Source organism: Haliotis rufescens, unplaced genomic scaffold (genome assembly GCF_023055435.1).
Source record: "Haliotis rufescens isolate VD_foot unplaced genomic scaffold, xgHalRufe1.0.p SCAF_30, whole genome shotgun sequence".
NCBI lineage: Eukaryota > Metazoa > Mollusca > Gastropoda > Lepetellida > Haliotidae > Haliotis > Haliotis rufescens.
In genome coordinates, this window is record NW_025964002.1 from 1,900,204 (window position 1) to 1,922,581 (window position 22,378).

The 22,378-nt window shown below is 44.7% G+C and overlaps 1 protein-coding gene across 2 annotated transcripts in view; it reads left to right on the forward strand.

Annotated features, from left to right (window-relative positions):
* Nucleotides 1-21,321, forward strand: part of LOC124152235 (cleavage and polyadenylation specificity factor subunit 1-like) — a 50,387-nt gene extending 29,066 nt beyond the window's left edge. The window contains exons 21-39 of one of the 2 annotated variants that reach the window (XM_048380406.1): nt 157-252; nt 1,566-1,644; nt 1,759-1,868; nt 2,956-3,058; nt 3,928-4,164; nt 4,736-4,888; nt 5,441-5,557; nt 5,899-5,989; nt 9,645-9,729; nt 9,966-10,107; nt 10,659-10,727; nt 11,251-11,334; nt 12,624-12,800; nt 13,849-13,915; nt 14,213-14,260; nt 15,884-16,042; nt 17,456-17,585; nt 18,312-18,450; nt 20,738-21,321. In XM_048380406.1, the coding sequence (XP_048236363.1) occupies nt 157-252; nt 1,566-1,644; nt 1,759-1,868; nt 2,956-3,058; nt 3,928-4,164; nt 4,736-4,888; nt 5,441-5,557; nt 5,899-5,989; nt 9,645-9,729; nt 9,966-10,107; nt 10,659-10,727; nt 11,251-11,334; nt 12,624-12,800; nt 13,849-13,915; nt 14,213-14,260; nt 15,884-16,042; nt 17,456-17,585; nt 18,312-18,450; nt 20,738-20,785 (2,134 nt within the window). In that variant the 3' untranslated portion in view covers nt 20,786-21,321. Of the gene's footprint in view, nt 1-156; nt 253-1,565; nt 1,645-1,758; nt 1,869-2,955; nt 3,059-3,927; nt 4,165-4,735; nt 4,889-5,440; nt 5,558-5,898; nt 5,990-9,644; nt 9,730-9,965; nt 10,108-10,658; nt 10,728-11,250; nt 11,335-12,623; nt 12,823-13,848; nt 13,916-14,212; nt 14,261-15,883; nt 16,043-17,455; nt 17,586-18,311; nt 18,451-20,737 lie in introns of those variants that run through there. The other variant, XM_048380407.1, reaches the window with a different exon arrangement.
* Nucleotides 21,322-22,378: the final 1,057 nt, after the last annotated feature.

The following is a 22,378-nucleotide window of genomic DNA, read 5'->3' on the forward strand; positions in this document are numbered from 1 at the left end:
AGAAGCCATTGACGTCAGGGGACATCAGCCACCCATGAACCGTGACAAGGGAACCTATCTGCTCAGTGCTTGACACTTATTGGTCTGATTTTGTTGTCTGTGCCGCCACATGTTTGTCGCATTACCTTCACTGAATATTGTGTCTGTATATTTCAGTGCCATCGATGACGAGGATGAATTGTTGTATGGAGACTCAGACACATCAGCTTTCACTTCATCTTTCAACATGGGCACACAGGACAACAAGCAGACGTAAGTGGGTATGTTGTTGCAGCCGTAAGTGGGGATGTTGTTGCAGCTGTAAGTGGGGATGTTGTTGCAGCCGTAAGTGGGGATGTTGTTGCAGCTGTAAGTGGGGATGTTATTGCAGCCGTAAGTGGGGATGTTGTTGCAGCTGTAAGTGGGGATGTTGTTGCAGCTGTAAGTGGGGATGTTGTTGCAGCCGTAAGTGGGGATGTTATTGCAGCTGTAAGTGGGGATGTTATTGCAGCCGTAAGTGGGGATGTTGTTGCAGCTGTAAGTGGGGATGTTGTTGCAGCTGTAAGTGGGGATGTTGTTGCAGCCGTAAGTGGGTATGTTATTGCAGCTGTAAGTGGGGATGTTGTTGCAGCTGTAAGTGGGGATGTTATTGCAGCCTTAAGTGGGGATGTTGTTGCAGCCCTAAGTGGGGATGTTATTGCAGCTGTAAGTGGGGATGTTGTTGCAGCCGTAAGTGGGGATGTTGTTGCAGCTGTAAGTGGGGATGTTGTTGCAGCCGTAAGTGGGGATGTTATTGCAGCCGTAAGTGTGGATGTTATTGCAGCCATAAGTGTGGATGTTATTGCAGCCGTAAGTGGGGATGTTGTTGCAGCCGTAAGTGGGGATGTTGTTGCAGCCGTAAGTGGGGATGTTGTTGCAGCCGTAAGTGGGGATGTTGTTGCAGCCGTAAGTGGGGATGTTGTTGCAGCCGTAAGTTGGGATGTTATTGCAGCCGTAAGTGGGGATGTTATTGCAGCTGTAAGTGGGGATGTTGTTGCAGCCGTAAGTGGGGATGTTATTGCAGCCGTAAGTGGGGATGTTGTTGCAGCCGTAAGTGGGGATGTTATTGCAGCCGTAAGTGGGGATGTTATGCAGCCGTAAGTGGGGATGTTGTTGCAGACGTAAGTGGGGATGTTGTTGCAGCCGTAAGTGGGGATGTTGTTGCAGCCGTAAGTGGGGATGTTCTTACAGCCGTAAGTGGGGATGTTATTGCAGCTGTAAGTGGGGATGTTATTGCAGCCGTAAGTGGGGATGTTGTTTGTTGTGCATGTTAGGTATGTTTACATTGTAAGTGCGCCAATGCGCACGTGCAGTGACGTCACTTTAGGTGAAGCCGTAAGTTGGGATGTTGATGCTGACGTCAGTAGGGATGTTGTTGCAGACGTCAGTGGGAATGTTGTTGCAGACAACAGTGGGAATGTTGTTGCAGACATCAGTGGGGATGATGATGCAGACGTCAGTGGAGATGTTGTTGCAGACGTCAGTGGGAATGTTGTTGATTTGTTTCAAATTGAAAGAATAATAATATCCAGGCAATGTTATTTCAGAGCACCAGGGAAGAGCAGCAGCAAGGACATGAAGCCCTCGTACTGGGCCATCATGTGTCGGGAGAACGGGGACATGGAGGTGAGAGGAGGATGAATATACTGCTGGTGAATATGTGGCCTGGATGAATCATCACCTGTAGCTCCGACACCTTGCATTCACTACTGACTGTCACAATGTGTTTCTTGGTTCCAGATCTACAGCATGCCGGACTTCAAGCTGTGTTTCTATGTGAAGAACTTCCCCATGGGTCACAAGGTGCTGGTGGACAGTGGCCAGGTGGTCGACACGGCCGCAAAACAAAGGTGGGTGTTGCTCTTGTGGTAGAGGGTCCGCCCGGAGAGTGGAAGGTCCGGGGTTTGATCCCCGGTCATACCGAAAGACGTTTAAAGATGGTACTTGTTGTTACCCTGTCTTGCGCTCAGCATTAAGGGTCTAAAACAAGGTCTGGTCAGCTCGGAGTCAGTATGCTGTGTCAGAGTGGGGTATTCATGTTAAACTGTGGCATGGTATCTCAGTGAGCTAGCACTATAAATCGGCATCAATTCCAGACTAGTACAAGCAGCCACACACACACATGTGCATGCACGTCGTTATATAAGTGCAATAATCTTGGACGCGACATTAAACCCCATTTCACCTCGCTACCTCAGATCGTTGTGTTATTGTCATTGTGTCTTTGTGGTATCTTTTGCCTTTCTTGACCTGCAAAAATGTTGTATAATCAACCATTTTCTGCGATATTATGTTTAAACCACAGACCTATTCATACCTTGATAAAGATTGGTGATGCATTAGTATATGAATTGGTCCAACGGTGGTTTATCTGATATAATTCTACATGGACAAACAACATAAGCCTGACAGTAAAACCACTTGGTCACAGACTGTTGGGTTTGGGACAGTGTGCCATCCATCTTCTAAATTTTTTGATAATTTGACATTGCAGGTTTTGTCCAACACCACCATTTGACCAACTAGGTTGTTGCTCCAGATTCCATGATTTTACTATTTCTCTCAATAGCTGTTTCAACTAGATCTAGCTATCCTTCTGCAATTTGATGTTCAATGTTTGTTATTGTTTGAAGTTTGCTATTTTCCACGGTAGAATAGGTCTTCAGCCACCCAAGCTTGTCGTAACAGGCTACTAGTGGGATCTGGTGGTCAGGCTTGTTGACATGGTTGATGCATGTCATCGTATTCCAATTGTATGGATCGATGCTCATGATGTCAATCCCTGGATTGTCTGGTCCAGACTTGATTATTTACAGACCGCCGTCATATAGCTGGGATATTGCTGAGTGCGGCGTTTAACAACAAACAAACCAACAAATCCTTCTGCAGTTTGCGGTTTGTTGTTTGCTGTTGTTTGATGTCTGCTGTTTGTTGCAGTGCCAGCTTCAGCGACAAGTCCGGCATGGTGGGAGAGGTACACGAGGTGAAGGAGCTGCTGATGGTGGGGTTCGGACACAACAAGTCTCGCCCCTACCTCCTGGTGAGCATCCATTGCTATGAGAAAAGTGTATTTTCAAACCATTTTCATATTTAGCTCACCTGACTGAAAGTCAAGTGAGTTTATGTCCTGGTCTGTGTGTCCGGTGTCTGTCGTGAGCCATGAGTCGTCTGTCATAACATCTCCTCATGAATCTAGGAACCACTGAAGATGGAATTTCACGTACTTGTACGTACTCCCCATTTTGATCAAGAGGTTGGAATCTGATTTTCTTTTGTTTTTTGTTGTTTAACACCCCACTCAGCAATATTCCAGCTAAATGACGACAGTCTGTAAATACACCATTTACACCAAGCATGGGTTGCTGAAGATGTATGATTTTCAATATGGCCACCACACTGACAGCAACTTTTGTTAAGTGGCTGTCTTTGTTGAATCATTGAACTGTTGACTCATATCCAGGTGAGCTAAAGTGTGTGACACTATTTTTCAAGTGTCACTTTGTATATTCATGATCTGAGAATGATTGCTTTAGTATTGTGATACACCCAATCTTGTGATGGTCACTCACCACTATGGCATTGTGGGATTGTTTTCACAGAGTATACATATAGGAGTATACAAACAAATATTAAACTGGCATTAGTCCAGACTAGTACAAGCAGCCCCACACATGTGCATAATAAATGTAATAATCTTGAATGCGACGTTAAACTCCACAGCAGTAGAAACTATTGTGTCAGTCCACTAGTCCTTATAATGATAACGTGCAGCAAAACCTTTTAAAAATGGCATATTTCTACTTGTCCATATGATACCTTAACCATTTGGCAGTGTTGCATGGACTACGGGACTAGCTCTAATTTCTAATGCTGGACGTACTCCATGTGACTGTATGTTCCTCCTCCCAGGCCCGCGTGGAGGACTCACTGCTGATCTACGAGGCGTTCCCCTACCAGCAGGAGAACCTGTCGCGCACCGAGAACCACCTGAAGATCCGCTTCAAGCGCTACAACCACAACATCATGCTGAAGGAGAGGAGGCCGGCCAAGGGGAAGAAGAAGGACGACAAGGAGGAGGAGGAGAAGGTGGCCGTGTACTCCCAGCAACACCTGCGCTACTTCGAGGACGTGTCCGGCTACTCTGGTGTAAGTGTCGTACTCTGATCTGGTCACACTTATTAGAAATAGGTAGGGGTTGGTTTGCGTAGTGGTTAGAGTTTTCGCTTGTCATGTCGAAGGCAGGATGAAAAGATGATATGACTTAGGATCTCAAATATATTCAGTATTTTTCAAATTTGAAGTCAACATATATCTCGGATGCAATCAAATGTTTAAAAAAATATCGGGGGGTGGGGGGGGAGGCATGCGCCCAGACCCCCCTAGAGTTTTCCTCTTTTTGGGGGAAGTCAAAATAGCTGTGAAAATTATATGAATGTACCACTGAAAAACAGGTATGACACCAGGTGTCAAGAAATTGGTCAGCACGTCCTGCCCTACGGGTAGTACCTAACTTCACACCATCTGTATAAAAGTAAGTATGTATTGCCTGACGCCACACAGTAGTACTGCTATTGGATGGCGGCCTGTAAACAAACCCAATAATAAGGAACACCTTTGGGTAACCGTACCACTTGCTGTAGGTGCTTGAATTGCTTACTGTTGGTGGGAGGAACACCTGTCCTGGAGCATCGTGTGAGTAATGAAGGACTGCTTGCAGGTGTTCATCTGTGGCCCGTACCCCTTCTGGCTGTTCATGACGTCCAAGGGCTCCCTCAGAATCCACCCCATGAGCATCGACGGCGCTGTCACCAGTTTCACCTCCTTCCACAACATCAACTGTCCCAAGGGATTCCTGTACTTTAACAAGCAGGTGAGTGTCTCCTTGCCAGGTGTATAGCTCACAGGTGTGTACACTCACAGGTGTGTACACTCACAGGTGTGCTCACTAGCCAGGTGTGTAAACTCACAGGTGTGTACACTCACAGGTGTGTACACTCACAGGTGTGTACACTCACAGGTGTGTACACTAGCCAGGTGTGTAAACTCACAGGTGTGTACAGCACACGTGGGTTCAAATACCATTTTACTCCAATCATGTTTATAGGTTTGTCAGCACCATACCTGTGCTTGTGGATTTCACGCATGTGGTAAACGTCCAAGACCTGCATCACTGAATACTGTCCAAAGCGGTCTTAAATCCAACTCACTCACTCACTCACTCTTCTGCATATACATATCATATTGTGGTACCTGGATGCTGTTGTACACATTGATCTTAGTACTAAGGTGATCGTACCTCCCATACCTTAACATGGACTTACGACAGTCAGAGAGTTAAGGTTTCTTTGTACAACGGCACCCTGAATAACACATTTGGGATGTTTTGTGTGATACGTTATCCCCTTATTTTTTTCTCTTCCAGTCTGAGTTGCGTATCTGTGTGCTGCCCACTCACGTGACCTACGATGCTCCGTGGCCGATACGTAAAGTCCCGCTGCGCTGCACGCCCGTACACCTCACCTACCACTCCGACAGCAAGGTAGGGACAGACAACATGTTTTCATTCTTCAATGTTGAATCAATTTTTCTAGACACTAACTGGTCTTGCAGTTGATTGGCTGACAATAAGAATATCACGTATTTGATTGGAAATAAGTTTAGAAAACATATCGTTGTTTGGCTGACATTTATGATCATTTGTGGTTGATGGGTATGAGACTTTGTATTTGATTGGCTGACACTTGTGTTACTTTGAAATTGATTGGCCCGCAGCTATGGTCCCTTGTAGCTGATTGGTTGACAGTGATGCTATCTTGTAGCTGATTGGTTGACAGTGATGATATCTTGTCTTTGATTAGCTGATTTGTTGTGTGTATTCAGATGTATGCTGTAGTCACCAAGACGGCAGAGATCTGTAACCTGCTGCCCCGGACCACGTCGGACGAGCGAGAGTGGGACACAGTGGAGAAAGGTAATAAAATCTTGATGTGAATAGGAGTTAGTCGGTTCTAGGTTAGAATCTATACCGAGCAACTTCTGGCGGTCTACACCAATGGGATTCTGGGTTGGAATCTATACTCAGCAACCTCTGGCGGTCTACACCATGGGGATTCTGAGTTGGAATATATACTGAGCAACTTCTGGCGGTCTACACCATGGGTTGGAATCTATACCGAGCAACCACTGGCGGTCTACACCATGGGGATTCTGGGTTGGAATCTTTACCCAGCAACCTCTGGCGGTCTACACCATGGGGATTCTGGGTTGGAATCATTACCCAGCAACCTCTGGCAGTCTACACCATGGGGATTCTGGGTTGGAATCTTTACCCAGCAACCTCTGGCGTTCTACACCATGGGGATTCTAGGTTGGAAGCTATACCTAGCAACCACTGGAGGTCTACACCATGGGGATTCTGGGTTGGAATCGTTACCCAGCAACCACTGGAGGTCTACAACATGAGGATCCTGGGTTGGAATCTTTACCCAGCAACCTCTGGCGTTCTACACCATGGGGATTCTGGGTTGGAAGCTATACCTAGCAACCACTGGAGGTCTACACCATGGGGATTCTGGGTTGGAATCGTTACCCAGCAACCACTGGAGGTCTACAACATGAGGATCCTGGGTTGGAATCGTTACCCAGCAACTTCTGCCGGTCTACACCATTGGGATTCTGGGTTGGAATCTATACCGAGCAACCTCTGGCGGTCTACCAATGGGGATCCTGGGTTGGAAGCTATACCGAGCAACTTCTGCCGATCTACACCATGGGGATTCTGGGTTGGAATCGTTACCCAGCAACCCGTGGAGGTCTACACCATAGGGATTCTGGGTTGGAATCGTTATCCCAGCAACCCGTGGAGGTCTACACCATGGGGATTCTGGGTTGGAATCGTTACCCAGCAACCTCTGGAGGTCTACACCATGGGGATCCTGGGTTGGAATCTATACCCAGCAACCTCTGGCAGTCTACACCATGAGGATTCTGGGTTGGAATCTATACCCAGCAACCTCTGGCGGTCTACACCATGGGGATTCTGGGTTGGAATCTATACCCAGCAACCTCTGGAGGTCTACACCATGGGGATTCTGGGTTGGAATCGTTACCCAGCAACCTCTGGCGGTCTACACCATGGAGATTCTAGGTTGGAATCATTACCCAGCAACCTCTGGAGGTCTACACCATGGGGATTCTGGGTTGGAATCTATACCGAGCAACTTCTGGCGGTCTACACCAATGGGATTCTGGGTTGGAATCTATACTCAGCAACCTCTGGCGGTCTACACCATGGGGATTCTGAGTTGGAATATATACTGAGCAACTTCTGGCGGTCTACACCATGGGTTGGAATCTATACCGAGCAACCACTGGCGGTCTACACCATGGGGATTCTGGGTTGGAATCGTTAGCGAGCAACTTCTGGCAGTCTACACCATTGGGATTCTGGGTTGGAATCTATACCCAGCAACCTCTGGAGGTCTACACCATAGGGATTCTGGGTTGGAATCGTTACCCAGCAACCTCTGGAGGTCTACACCATGGGGATTCTGGGTTGGAATCGTTACCCAGCAACCACTGGAGGTCTACACCATGGGGATATTGGGTTGGAATCGTTACCCAGCAACCTCTGGAGGTCTACACCATGAGGATTCTGGGTTGGAATCTATACCCAGCAACCTCTGGCAGTCTACACCATGGGGATTCTGGGTTGGAATCGTTACCCAGCAACCCGTGGAGGTCTACACCATGGGGATTCATGGTTGGAATCTATACCCAGCATCTTATGGTGGTCATAAGAAGCGACCTTGTTTATTGGTGGTCCGACTCGGTTACTTGGTTGATTGTGTCTCATCGTACCCTGGTGCCGTGCATCATTGCTCACAATATCAACATATTGAACACTTGATTGTCTGTTCCTGACTTGATAATGTTCAGTCAAATAGCTGAGTGCAGCGTTAAACAACAAGAACAAAATCAAAACAACTTGTTGAAAGGATCACTTATATTTGATATTGATGATGATCCGTGAAGATCCAGGGTAGAATAGGTCTTCAGCAACCCATGCTTGCCGTAAATGGTGACTATGCTTATAGTAAGAGGCGACTAATGGGATCGGGTGGTCAGGCTCACTGACTTGATTGAAGCATGTCATTGTATCCCAGTTGTGCAGATCGATGCTCATGATGTCAATCCCTGGATTGTCTGGTTCAGACTTGATTATTTACAGACCGCCATCATATAGCTGGAATATTGCTAAAACAGTTTTCTCTGTTGTGTCGTCAAATATCTTTTGGTATTAATTTGTATTTTGACATTTCTTTTTTTATGGAGTAAAGATAAAATGTGTTCATTAAACAGACTTCGGCCTGTTTTCATAAGCATTCAAGATACCTTCATGAAGATGTGCAGATTGTACAGTGCAAGTGGAATCTGTTGTCAAGTTGAATGTCTCCCCCCATGTTCATGAATCTGTTGTCCAGTTGAATGTCTCCCCCGTGTTCATGAATATGTTGTCAAGTTGAATGTCTCCCCCCATGTTCATGAATCTGTTGTCAAGTTGAATGTCTCCCCCATGTTCATGAATCTGTTGTCAAGTTGAATGTCTCCCCCCATGTTCATGAATCTGTTGTCAAGTTGAATGTCTCCCCCGTGTTCATGAATCTGTTGTCAAGTTGAATGTCTCCCCCATGTTCATGAATCTGTTGTCAAGTTGAATGTCTCCCCCATGTTCATGAATCTGTTGTCAAGTTGAATGTCTCCCTCATGTTCATGAATCTGTTGTCCAGTTGAATGTCTCCCCCATGTTCATGAATCTGCTGTCAAGTTGAATGTCTCCCCCATGTTCATGCATCTGTTGTCAAGTTGAATGTCTCCCCCATGTTCATGAATCTGTTGTCAAGTTGAATGTCTCCCCCATGTTCATGCATCTGTTGTCAAGTTGAATGTCTCCCCCATGTTCATGCATCTGTTGTCAAGTTGAATGTCTCCCCCATGTTCATGAATCTGTTGTCAAGTTGAATGTCTCCCCAATGTTCATGATTCTGTTGTCAAGTTGAATGTCTCCCCCATGTTCATGAATCTGTTGTCAAGTTGAATGTCTCCCCATGTTCATGAATCTGTTGTCAAGTTGAATGTCTCCCCCGTGTTCACGATTGTTGTCAAGTTGAATGTCTCCCCCGTGTTCATGAATCTGTTGTCAAGTTGAATGTCTCCCCCATGTTCATGATTCTGTTGTCAAGTTGAATGTATCCACATGTTCATGAATCTGTTGTCAAGTTGAATGTATCCACATGTTCATGAATCTGTTGTCAAGTTGAATGTCTCCCCCATGTTCATGAATCTGTTGTCCAGTTGAATGTCTCCCCCATGTTCATGAATCTGTTGTCAAGTTGAATGTCTCCCCCATGTTCATGAATCTGTTGTCAAGTTGAATGTCTCCCTCATGTTCATGAATCTGTTGTCAAGTTGAATGTCTCCCTCATGTTCATGAATCTGTTATCAAGTTGAATGTCTCCCCCGTGTTCATGAATCTGTTGTCAAGTTGAATGTCTCCCCCATGTTCATGAATCTGTTGTCAAGTTGAATGTCTCCCCCATGTTCATGGACCTGTGTTTATACTTCAGAGGAGCGCTACATCTTCCCGACGATGGACAGGTACACTCTACAGCTGTTCACCCCCAGCTCGTGGGAGCTCATCCCCAGGGCCAGGTGCGTAGTTGAAGATGTAGCTGATGACGTAGTTGATGATGTAGTAGGTGATGGTGTAGATGGCCTGCAAAAATAAGGAGTGCTGAAATAAGTTAATGCTATCTATATCTCTTTGACATTGATAACCTGTTTGGTGATATTTTCTGCATAGTTTTAGTGACCATTGTAACAAAAATTACAAAAAAAGCAATATGAGCAGTTTTCTGTTTGCCAACTATGTTTGTTCTGTGTTGCAGCTATGAGACGGAGGAGTGGGAGGACGTCACGGTGCTGAAGAATGTCATGTTGAAGTCCGAGGGAACGCTGTCTGGCATCAAGGGGTATATTGCCATGGGAACCAACTACAGCCTCGGGGAGGAGGTGGTGTCAAGGGGAAGGGTAGGTGATACTTACGTGGAATCTGGGGCAGAACAGGTCCCCAGTACCCCTTGATGGCCATATTCTCATATCCCTTGCTGTCATATTCTCGTACCCTGTGCTGGTCATATTCTCATATCCCTTGCTATCATATTCTCGTACCCCGTGATGGTCATATTCTCATATCCCTTGCTATCATATTCTTGTACCCCGTGATGGCCATATTCTCATATCCCTTGCTATCATATTCTCATACCCTGTGCTGGTCATATTCTCGTATCCCTTGCTGTCATATTCTCGTACCCTGTGCTGGTCATATTCTCGTATCCCTTGCTGTCATATCCTTTGACGTAATAGCAGGTTGGCTACAGTGTCCTCTCACTCACTGGCTCAGTTTTTCATTCTCTTGTGGCGATTCCGGGGCAGAATGTTCTTATTCTGCACCTGATAAATCTAACTGAGAACAGTGTAAGACAACAATGTTCAATGTATGTTATACACTGCTCCCGGTGAGGATGCTGATAGATAGACATGCTGTCATGTAGGTAAGCTCTCCATCTTCTGTCTTGCAGCTGATTATATTTGAGGTGATAGAAGTTGTTCCTGAGCCCGGTCAGCCCCTCACGAAGACCAGGATCAAGGTGAGTGCTGGTGTCGCAGGAGACATCCTGGGTCCTCTACAGCCAATAGTCTATGCTGTGGTGAAGTTCATGTACTGGAATTAGGATAAATACTCAATGAAATTTTCACTTCTAACATCAGTGGTATCTAATCATTTATTTTATGCTATGAGAAAATACTGACATCTTTGACTTTTTTATGAAATTCATTTGTTATCCCCCGTAACACCTGCTCTGGAAACAACATCTTGCATGGATGGACGTACAGAATGTCCTGATATCTAAACATAACAACATGGTCCCCCTAGGTTCAAAACAACAGGTTCTCTGTATATAACTAGTTGATATTCACAAGTACTTACCATTGTTGGCGATATCGATTACTTTGTCCTCTCCTTGTCATTAAACATGTTTTCAAACAAATACAGAATCTCACCCAAATGTCTTTTGATATCAAATATATCATCAACCCGACTTACTCACTAGTGCTTGTATACAGCTGTAGAGTCACTATAATGCTTGATGTATTTCTGTCTGTTGCCAGATCATCTATGAGAGAGAACAGAAGGGCCCGGTCACCTGCTTGTCTCATGTCAACGGCTTCCTGCTGTCGGCCATAGGACAGAAGGTAGATATCTGTGTCAAAACTCAGGGTCTTGGTACAGCTGTACTAAGATGCACGACAGACCAGGGGTGAAGGACGGTTGCCCTGTTGGGAGTCCGGGCTAGAATAGGTCCTCGCACCCTATTGTGGTTGAATGAGGCGACTGGTTGGATCAGCAGGTCAGGCCCGGTGTATTAGTTGATCGTGTCTCATTGTTCCCTGATGCCATGGACCTTTGCTCATAATATCAATCACAGGATTGTCTGGTCCATACAGGTTTATTTACTTTCTGACACCATACACTTTAAATATTGCTGCGCAGTTAATTAACAGACGGGAGAAATGATGAAGCGTTCTGCTGGATTTTATGGGGTGTTTTTCTCATCAGTGTATTTGTGCTACAGTTCTTTGTTTCAATTAATATTGTAATAATTGTAATTTGGTGATATTACACCAGTAGCATTAACCAGGATGAGACACAACCACACACATCATGTACAGGATTGTCATCAAGGGCTGATTGAATGTTTCTTGGAGATTTTGTGGATTTATTAAATTAAAAGTAAATGGTAGATTTCATAGGAAAACCAGACTGACTAAGAGAAGCCTGTGTGTTTGTGAAATATCTGATGCACAGATGCAGTCACAGAGTACATAGAAAACATGTCAGTGATGACGAGTGATTATACTTTATCAGGATATACATGAAATAGTACAGTAGGTAATTAACATTTCATCCAGATAAAGTTCTGCTACATGTCGTCTGTTTTGCAGCACAGCTAGATCTTTGATCCCATCAATAGCTTATCAACCTGTGAAGATTCGGGTAGAGAATAGGTCTTCAGCAACCCATGCTTACTGTAAAAGTCATAAGTGGCCACTAACGGGATCGGGTGGTCAGGCTCGCTGACTTGGTTGATGCATGTCATCGTATCCAAATTGCGTGGGTCGAAGCTCATGATGTCAATCACTGGATTGTCTGATCCAGACGCAATTATTTACAGACTGCTGTCATATAGCTGGAATATTGCTGAGTGCTGCGTCAAACCAACAAACAAAGAATAGCTTATCCATATATTTAGTGAAGAGGTCATGCACTTTAGACTGTGGCACTTTCACCTCCAACCTATGACCTAGTTGTCTGTGTCACTCTCCAGGTACGTGCAGCACTGTAGTATGAAGTGGGATATACTCGTGACCCAGGTGACAAATCCCTACTGGATTAAAGCTATAGCTGTGCTCTATGTTGGAGTGAAACCTGTCACTACACAAACTATGGGAAGAGATATATATCTTGAAATGTTTGTTTTCAGTTGTACATGTGGACGTTGAAGGACAACGACCTGATTGGCGTGGCCTTCATCGACACTCATATCTACATCCACTCCCTCTGTGTCATGAAGAATCTCATCCTGGCCGGGGACCTCCTCAAGAGCATCTCACTGTACCGCTTCCAGGAGGACCTCAAAGTCCTGTCCATTGTCAGCAGGGTAAGTGTCCATCGTCAGCAGGGTAAGTGTCCATCGTCAGCAGGGTAAGTGTCCATCGTCAGCAGGGTAAGTGTCCATCGTCAGCAGGTAGCTGTGAGATCTTCACAGAATGATGTAAAATCAAATGACCATCATTTCTTTATGTTCCCAAGGATCGAACACACAATCTTATTATATGAAGCCCAGTAAGTGTAGCACTAGGCTGCAGAGGCGCTGATCAATCCCAATGCTTTTAAAAATGTCTTTTTCAAATACCTAACGCCAGCAATAGATATTTTACGCCCGTTTCCTAAGGTCAATGGAAAGTATGTTTGAAACATTGATTAGATACGACACTTCCCATTGGGTTTTTATGATATTTAAAACCCTTATCCCACTTATGTGGATTTTAGATATCACAAAACCCCTCGGACATGCTTTATCCTGCACATGAAGGACGGGTTTGTGAAGGACAGGTTTGTGAAGGACGGGTTTGTGAAGGACGGGTTTGTGAAGGACAGGTTTGTGAAGGAAGGGTTTGTGAAGGACAGGTTTGTGAAGGACAGGTTTGTGAAGGACAGGTTTGTGAAGAAAGGGTTTGTGAAGGACAGGTTTGTGAAGGACAGGTTTGTGAAGGAAGGGTTTGTGAAGGACAGGTTTGTGAAGGAAGGGTTTGTGAAGGACAGGTTTGTGAAGGACAGGTTTGTGAAGGAAGGGTTTGTGAAGGAAGGGTTTGTGAAGGACAGGTTTGTGAAGGACAGGTTTGTGAAGCACAAGTCCAGTGGCAGGTATTTACTGACTGTTGCAGTGTAGCTGTGACAATGCTGACCCTGGAACAAACAACTTTTACTCACTCACTGTTGAAATGAACTGCTTGCTATACAGTAGATTGTATTGCATGCTAGCCCTTTAGTATGGCCAGGGACTTCTTATTGCTATGTGCTTCCTGGCCTAGAGACCTAGAGAGCTGGTTCAATGCCGACTCAATACATGTGACCACTACTACAAGTAGGTCTGTTGCCAGAGTCCCCATACGTAGCCTGAACCTGTGTTGTTGTTCTCCTTCCAGGACATCAAGCCCCTGGAGGTGTACGCCATCGACTTCATGGTGGACAACAACCAGGTCTGCTTCGCTGGTGAGTAGCGCCACTTTGGCTGGTGAGTTGCCGATGTGACATTAAATTCTAACTCACTCACTACTGCTGTTGTGTATTTCTGCCCTGGCTGTTCTGCTAGTGAGTGGTTTTGGCTGTTCCTTTGAAGCCATGTTGGTGAACTGGTAAGTTGTACTTCTTGTGAGAGGTGTTTCAGAGTGGGGATCGGGTGGCCACAATGGCTGTAACGTCGGTCCTGACTCACCCACTGTTTGACTAGTACCAGCTTCCAGTGTGTCTGTGTTTATAGTGACTGACAGCTGTTGTTTTGTGTTTCAGTATCAGACAGATTCAAGAATATCATTGTGTATTCCTACCAACCAGAAGGTGAGTGTTGCTTTTCTAAGAGTTTGCTTGTTTGTTTCATGTACTAATGCTGCACTCTGCAATATTCCAGCTATATGACGGCAGTCTGTATATATAATCAAGTGAGGGCCAGATAATCCAGTGATTGATATCATGAGCTATGATCCATGTCATCCGGGCCAAATGAGTCCAACTACTGATCAAGCAGTTCGCCTCTTACTACCAGCCTAAGGTGCTGGGTACCGATTCCAAGCTGGAAGCCCCATATGTAGACCTCCAGAGGTTGCTGGGTACCACTTCCAACCCAGAATTGGGATACGATGACATGCATCAATCAAGTCAGCGAGCCTGACCACCCCATCCCGTTAGTCGCCGTTCGTCACCTCTTACAACAAGCATAGTTGCACTTTGCAGCGAGCATGGGTTGCTGAAGACCTATTCTACCCTGGATCTTACTCGTCTCTGAGGCTCCGTCCTGGTTATGAGTTACAACAACAGGACTCTAGGCAGTCATAGTTTTCTTTGGGTATTCAATAATTTTTACTCCCTTGTGCCCAGTCTTTTGGGTATTTTTAAAACAGCAAAAATATCTTTGTTTAAAGGGGCGGTCAGGTAGCCTAGTGGTTTAAGCGGTCGCTCGTCATACCAGAGACCCGGGTTCGATTCCCAACATGGGTACAATGTGTGAAGCCCATTTCTGGTGTCCCCCGCCGTTATATTGCTGGAATATTGCTAAAAGTGGCATAAAACCATACTCACTCACTCATTCTTTGTTTAAATGCTGTTTGAGGTGACTTCTAAAGTACATCTGCTCCCGTGCTCCCTGAAGCGTGTCACATGTTGCATAAACTCACAAAGGCAATAAGTGATAGCGTATGCATTATTCACTGCAGTGGAGGTCCTGTACCTTAATACCTGCATTCAGTCAGAACATAAAAATTAGGCTACACAAGCTGTCAATGCAACATTGGGTAATCATGCAGAGTGTTGAGGTTTTTGTAAACATTCATGCTCAGACTTAATTGGGTTATGGTAATATATTTTGCATATTTTATGCACGTACCCCGCTAGTCTGGAGTAGTCCAGTACAGGCAGCGCCATGCATGTCCTGTACGTGTCCCGGCCTGCCAGCTGCTGAATGCCATTAGACCCGGCCACTGGGAGGGGACTCCATGTACAATTCTGTTGTCTCACTTGCTGTCACTGTCAGTCCAATTACATCTCAAATGTCGAGTTGACTTCGTAATTCGGAAATAACAGACTTGTAACATTTTTATTTTATTTTTATTTTACATATTTTATTTTAAGAACAGATACAATATGATGTCATATTGAGGGTTTTGCTGTATGGTATGTTAGTTTAGGCTGCTTTATGCAGTTCTTTAGTTTTTAGAGAATTTGTTCTGGAGATATGGCGCTCCGGTTGGTGTCAGTGAAACAGTCACTGGTGTGTTGGGAAAATTGTAAAACGTTAACTCCTTCCACCAAACACTAAGGTTTGATTCTCTACCCTTCTACAATTGATGGAGACAATTGTTGGTGTCCGTGTCATCGTGTTGTGTAAATCGTGCAAGAAAAGCAACAACCAATCATTCTGAGTGAGTCGCAGTGTCGGGGAATAACGGTTGTATAATCCTGTTCCAGCTCGGGAGAGTCACGGGGGTCAGAGGTTACTACGCAGAGCGGACTTCAACGTCGGATCTCACATCAGCAGCATGTTCCGAGTCCGATGTCGTCTCACCGACATCGCCAGTGACAAGAAACTGATGACGCTGTATGAAAAGCGGCATATTACTTACTGTGGTGAGAATGTCATTATTAGCTATTTCAGTATAAGAGCAGCTGTTCAGTGTTCAACATCATGCAGGGGTATCTGGGACACTCCATGTGACCAGGGGGCACGGTGGCCCAGTCGTCTACGGCGCCCCAATTCGCAGTGCAGAGTTGTTTCTCTTAGGCATGCCAGAAACCTATGATTGTGGGTTCGAATGTCGGATCACCCCAATGATGTTTCTAGGTTTGTCAGTACCGTCCCGCTGCTCATGGGTTTCACCGAAGTGGTAAAGGTCTTATCCCTGTATCACTTCAGGCTTTCCTCCCACATTAAGCTGTGAGGTTGTGATATAACTGGAATACAGTTAAAAGTGGTGTTAACCCAACTCACTCACTCACCGGGTGACTCAAAGCTAAGTAGGATACTTTTTGTGTGAAAAATCAGTCCCCCCAAGAAGCAGGATTCTCAGTGAAATACTTATCATCCTTTTAATTTATGAAAGAAAGAATGTATTTGCTACATTAGTGAACCTCCATTAGTGAACCTCCATTAGTGAACCTCCATTAGTGAACCTCCATTAGTGATTAAGCAGTAGAAACTAACAGTTTTAGTCCTCTAGTCCTCACAATGATAACATACAGCTAAACCCTGTAAAAGGGCAGATGTCTACTAGTCCTTATGATACCTTAACTATTGGGCAGTTTGGCAAGGACTACAAGACTAGTGCCGATGTATAACGCTGAGTTAAACAGTGTCTCACATCACACCAAACAACCGCCTCCATGGTCTCGTGGTAGAGCGTCCACGCGGAGAGCGGAAGGTCCCAGGTTCGATCCGCGGCCGCGTCATACCAAAAGACGTTAAAAGAGGGTACTTGTTGTTACCCTGTCTGGCGCTCGGCATTAAGGGGCTAAAACAAGGACTGGTCGGCTCGGAGTCAGTAAACTGTGTCTGAGTGGGGTATTCATGTTAAGTTGCAGCATGGTATCTCAGTTGGCTAGCACTATAAATCGGCATCAGTCCGGACTAGTACAAGCAGCCACACAAACACACACACGTACATGCTCGTCGCTATATAAGTGCAATAATCTTGGACGCGACGTTAAACCCAATTTCACCTCACCTCACTGGCTCCAGCTGTTTGGTTTTGTCCATGTTGACTTACAGTTTTATACAGGGTATGACCACTCTGTGCCACATTGTAGATGCTGTGTGTTGCCATGGGACACCAACTGTAAGCATAATTGTGCCATGTAGAGTGTCCTACAGAAACTGACCGTTGCTGTTGGTGGGGTAGCCCTGTGGGTAATGCACTTGCCCAAAGACTCAGGTTCAGTATCTGCATGGTGTTGTGTGAGGATATTCATAGTCTTGTTGATTTCTCACTCTGTCTTGATTTTCATTTTAAATTCAACTGTACATTTTTTACTCTCTCTTTGCAGCCAGCCTTGATGGGAGCCTGGGTTATCTGATGCCCATCTCGGAGAAGGTGTACCGCCGCCTGCTCATGTTGCAGAACGCCATGACAACACACGTGCCCCACACGGCTGGATTGAACCCTAAAGCTTACAGGTAAATAATCATCAGAGGTATCAAATCACAATAACTGCCTCTGATTGGTTTTGTGTTAATAAAAATAAAACAATGTTCAGTTCTATATTACAATTAACCTTACAGGTAATTAATCATTCTACCATGAATTTGGTAATCACTCAATGTTGACTGGTCCATCAGAGGTATCAAATCCCAATAACCACCTCTGATTAAAACTGCCGATTTGTGTGAATAAAATAACATAATGTTTGGTTCCAAATTACAAGAAAGCCAGCTCTACATTGAAAGCAGGCTTATATCCTAACTGGTTGATGATATCTGTTTGGATAAGGAAATGTATCTTGTTTAAATATAAGTAAAACCTTGTATTTGGAGGTTGATGATTTAGACCTATGTAGTGTTGTTTGTAGTTATTAAACCCAAACGTATTATTGGATGTGGAACATTTTTTAAAAGCTTTTATCATCCTTCATTGGTGTTTATGAATATTACATGTGAAGCCCGGTTTGGTAGATATGTTGTCAAAAGCAGGGTAAAATGCTATTTACTCCAGTTATGTTGAGAATACTTCCTTAATTGACTTGTGTATGGATAATAGCCATCCCTGTTGGCCACAGTGTACCTTGGACCTTTAAAGATCCGGGTTTGAATTGGCCATAAAAGGCAACTAACAGGATCGGGTGGTCAGGCTCGCTGACTCGGTTTGCATGGAAGTTGTGGAACTACTATTACGTTTGTTGCCAGGGCCATATTGTTGTGCATCCCCGAGCTGGCCAACCCCCACAAGAACATTCTGGATGGGGAGCTCCTGTGGAAATACCTACACCTCAGCATTCTGGAGAAAAATGAGATCTCCAAGAGGATTGGAACGTCCACTGACCAGGTGAGCTATAGAAACGTCTGCTGACCAGGTGAGCTATAGGAACGTCTGCTGACCAGGTGAGCTATAGGAACGTCCACAGACTTGGTGAGATGTAGGAACATCCACCAACCAGGTGAGCTTTGGGAACGTCCACTGACCAAGTGACCTATGGGAATGTTCACTGACATGTGAGCTATGGGAATGTCCACTGACTAAATGGGGTGTAGGAATGTCCACTGACCAGGTTAGTTATAGGAATGTTCACTTACCAGGTGAGCTATGGGAATGTTCACTGACTAAGTGGGGTGTAGGAATGTTCACTGACCAGGTGAGCTATGGGAATGTCCACTGACCAGGTGAGTAATAGGAGTGTTCACTGACCAGGTGAGCTATGGGAATGTCCACTGACCAGTTGAGCTATGGGAATGTCCACTGACCAGTTGAGCTATGGGAATGTCCCCTGACCAGTTGAGCTATGGGAATGTCCACTGACCAGTTGAGCGATGGGAACGTCCACTGACAAGGTGAGCTATGGGAATGTTCACTGACCAGGTGAGCTATAGGAATGTCCACTGACCAGTTGAGCTATGGGAATGTCCACTGACCAGTTGAGCTATAGGAACGTCCACTGACCAGGTGAGCTATGAGAATGTTCACTGACCAGTTGAGCTATAGGAACGTTCACTGACCAGGTGAGCTATGAGAATGTTCACTGACCAGTTGAGCTATAGGAACGTTCACTGACCAGGTGAGCAATGGGAACGTCCACTGACCAGTTGAGCTATAGGAACGTTCACTGACCGTTGAGCTATGGGAATGTCCACTGACCAGTTGAGCTATAGGAACGTTCACTGACCAGGTGAGCTATGGGAATGTCCACTGACGAAGTGGAGTGTAGGAATGTCCACTGACAAGGTTAGTTATAGGAATGTTCACTGACCAGGTGAGCTATGGGAATGTCCACTGACTAAGTGGGGTGTAGGAATGTTCACTGACCAGGTGAGGTATGGGAATGTCCAATGACCAAGTGGGGTGTAGGAATGTCCACTGACCAGGTGAGTTATAGGAGTGTTCACTGACCAGGTGAGCTTTGGGAATGTCCACTGACCAGTTGAGCTATGGGAATGTCCACTGACCAGTTGAGATATGGGAATGTCCACTGACCAGTTGAGCTATGGGAATGTTCACTGACCAGTTGAGCTATAGGAACGTTCACTGACCAGGTGAGCTATGGGAATGTTCACTGACCAGTTGAGCTATAGGAACGTTCACTGACCAGGTGAGCTATGGGAATGTCCACTGACCAGTTGAGCTATAGGAACGTTCACTGACCAGGTGAGCTATGGGAATGTTCACTGACCACGTGAGCTATATGAACGTCCACTGACCAGGTGAGCTATGGGAATGTCCACTGTCCAGGTAAGCTATGGGAATGTCCACTGACCAGTTGAGCTATAGGAACGTTCACTGACCAGGTGAGCTATGGAAAAGTCCTCTGACCAGGTGAGCTATAGGAATGTCCACTGACCAGGTGAGCCTGTTGAGCTGATGATGGAGGAGGTTATGATAATAATTCTTCCCCCTGTGTCAGAAACCATTAAGATATTAAATAGAGTATACTTGAGTTCCTCTTTTAATCACATTGTAATATAGGTTTCCTAGATAATAAAGTCTTTCTTTAAGTAACATGCTGACATGAGGGAGGAAAACCCAATGTCAAAGTTGACTTGAGGCCAACATGATGTGGAATAAAGATGTTATTTATTATTTAGGATATGATCTTTGATGTTTTGGCTGCGTGTTTTTTATGTAAGAAATGCCTTAGATTTAAGACAAATATACAAATAATTTGATTTTAAACTTAAGTGGGAATTCCTTGAAAACATCACTGAAATTAGTAGTGTCTTATGATACATACACAGAATCACGTCATTGAATTTTTTTCAGATTTTATTTACATGAGCGTATCCTTTTCTTGACATGATATACATATATTCAAATAAAATCACGTCTCAAACCCCTTGCCATTAAATCCCGTAGAGCACCATCTGTTTGAGGCAAACTTAATACTGAAAAAACAAGCACCCGTAACTTAGAAGCCATTAAGGTAAAAGAATTTGTTTTTACAATTATTTTATGTTCAAAGTGTATGTGTATAATTTATTGAAACTTGTCCCTAAAGTGGCAACATAATTGTGCGGCTACCAGTTATGTGAATGTGATATTGGATAATAAACACCATCAATATTCATTACTGACACACATCAAGTCCCATCACACACGCTTAATTCAATATTCATCCTTTCAGATAATGGATGACTTAATGGAGATAGACCGAGCAACGGCCCACTTTTAATTCTCCATCAACCCACCAACTGACAGTGTTTGTCTTGGGCCTACTTGACAGGAGTTATCTCCCCTGAGAGAAGTCTTATGTACAGAGTGCCAATACCACGACCTGGGTTGTGTGCGAGCTCTGAGACGTTGGTCACCTCAAACCTTCTAACCCATCATGCTGAAACTCAGAGTATAATTGTATAAAACTCCAGATCAGAGGACAGTGACACAGATCAGTGTAATGTTTGGGTAACTGTTGAGACAGATATGAATTATGGATTAATCCAACTGAACAGCTGTTGAAGGAAGCTAGGGTGCCGGTGTCACAAGAAGAGTGCCCAGTGCTAGTTTGAAGACAAACATGCTGTGCTAGTGGATGGAGTTGACCAACTCCAGTGTAAATTGACTGACTTCAAATCAAATTGTTTATAAGTTTCATTCAGCTGTCACTACTTTGTTTTCATTGTGTACATAATCATCACATGTGTTTTGACGTCTCTCGTTGTACATACATAACGTATGTAAATACAGAATAAAACACAAGATGTACTGCTATTAGGCCTTTAAAGAGACAGTTCCTTCACTGTAGTGTGAGTTTTTGTTGTTGTTTATCACAGCACTCCGCAATTTTCTACCTATATGACTGTGGCATGTAATTAATCACCACAAACTAGTAATACATATTATGAGAAACAGTCGGCGGTCTGGTCAGGCTCAGTGACTTGGTTGATGCTTGTCATCATATTCATTGGTGGATCGATGCCCATGATGTTAATCACTGGATTGTCTGGTCCAGACTCGATTATTTACAGACGGCCGTCATATAACTGGAAAGTAGCAGAGTGCAATGTTAAACAACAAACAACAAAGCATAGTTTACTCGGGGCCTTTTAGACCCCAGACTCCGATGGGGTTGTGTGTGAGGGGATGCGCTGGAATGATTGAGTTAAAATGTGTCATGGGCAATATTTCAGTCATATAGCCACGATGGGGGATGTGCTGGAGACGTGGGCAGTGTTACCAGGACACCCCATGACGCTGTTGTTAGACCGACTCCCAAAGGGAGGTGTAAAATGTGTCATGATTGCTGGTAAGAGAATCTAGCGATGTGACTTGCACATCTAATTGGGTTTTATACCCACACAAGTTGCAGGCTTGGACTGACACGACCAACCAACCGGTGCAGTACTTGATGTAATTGTGTCCGCGGGAAGGAGTGCCGGTCCTTGTATTTCGGTCTTGAGGCAAACAAGTTATTTCATTCATGATTATCGTGACCTACAATTTATTTTCATGGGGTTGAGAACAAAGTTCTATCATTTTATTGTTTGAATATGGCTGACTGTGGGCACAGGCGACCCCTTTTCATCTGGCTTTGAATCCCAGATTCATCTTAATTACATTCCTTGTTTTGTCATCACCATACACGTGCTCGTGGTTGTACAAGTAGTGAGTGAGTGAGTATGGTTTTACGACGCTTTTAGCAATATTCCAGCAATATCATGCTTGGGGACACCAGAAATGGGCTTCACACATTGTACCCATGTGAGGAATCGAACCCCGCCCTTCGTGTGATGAGCGAACGCTTTTACCACTAGGCTAGCCCATCGCC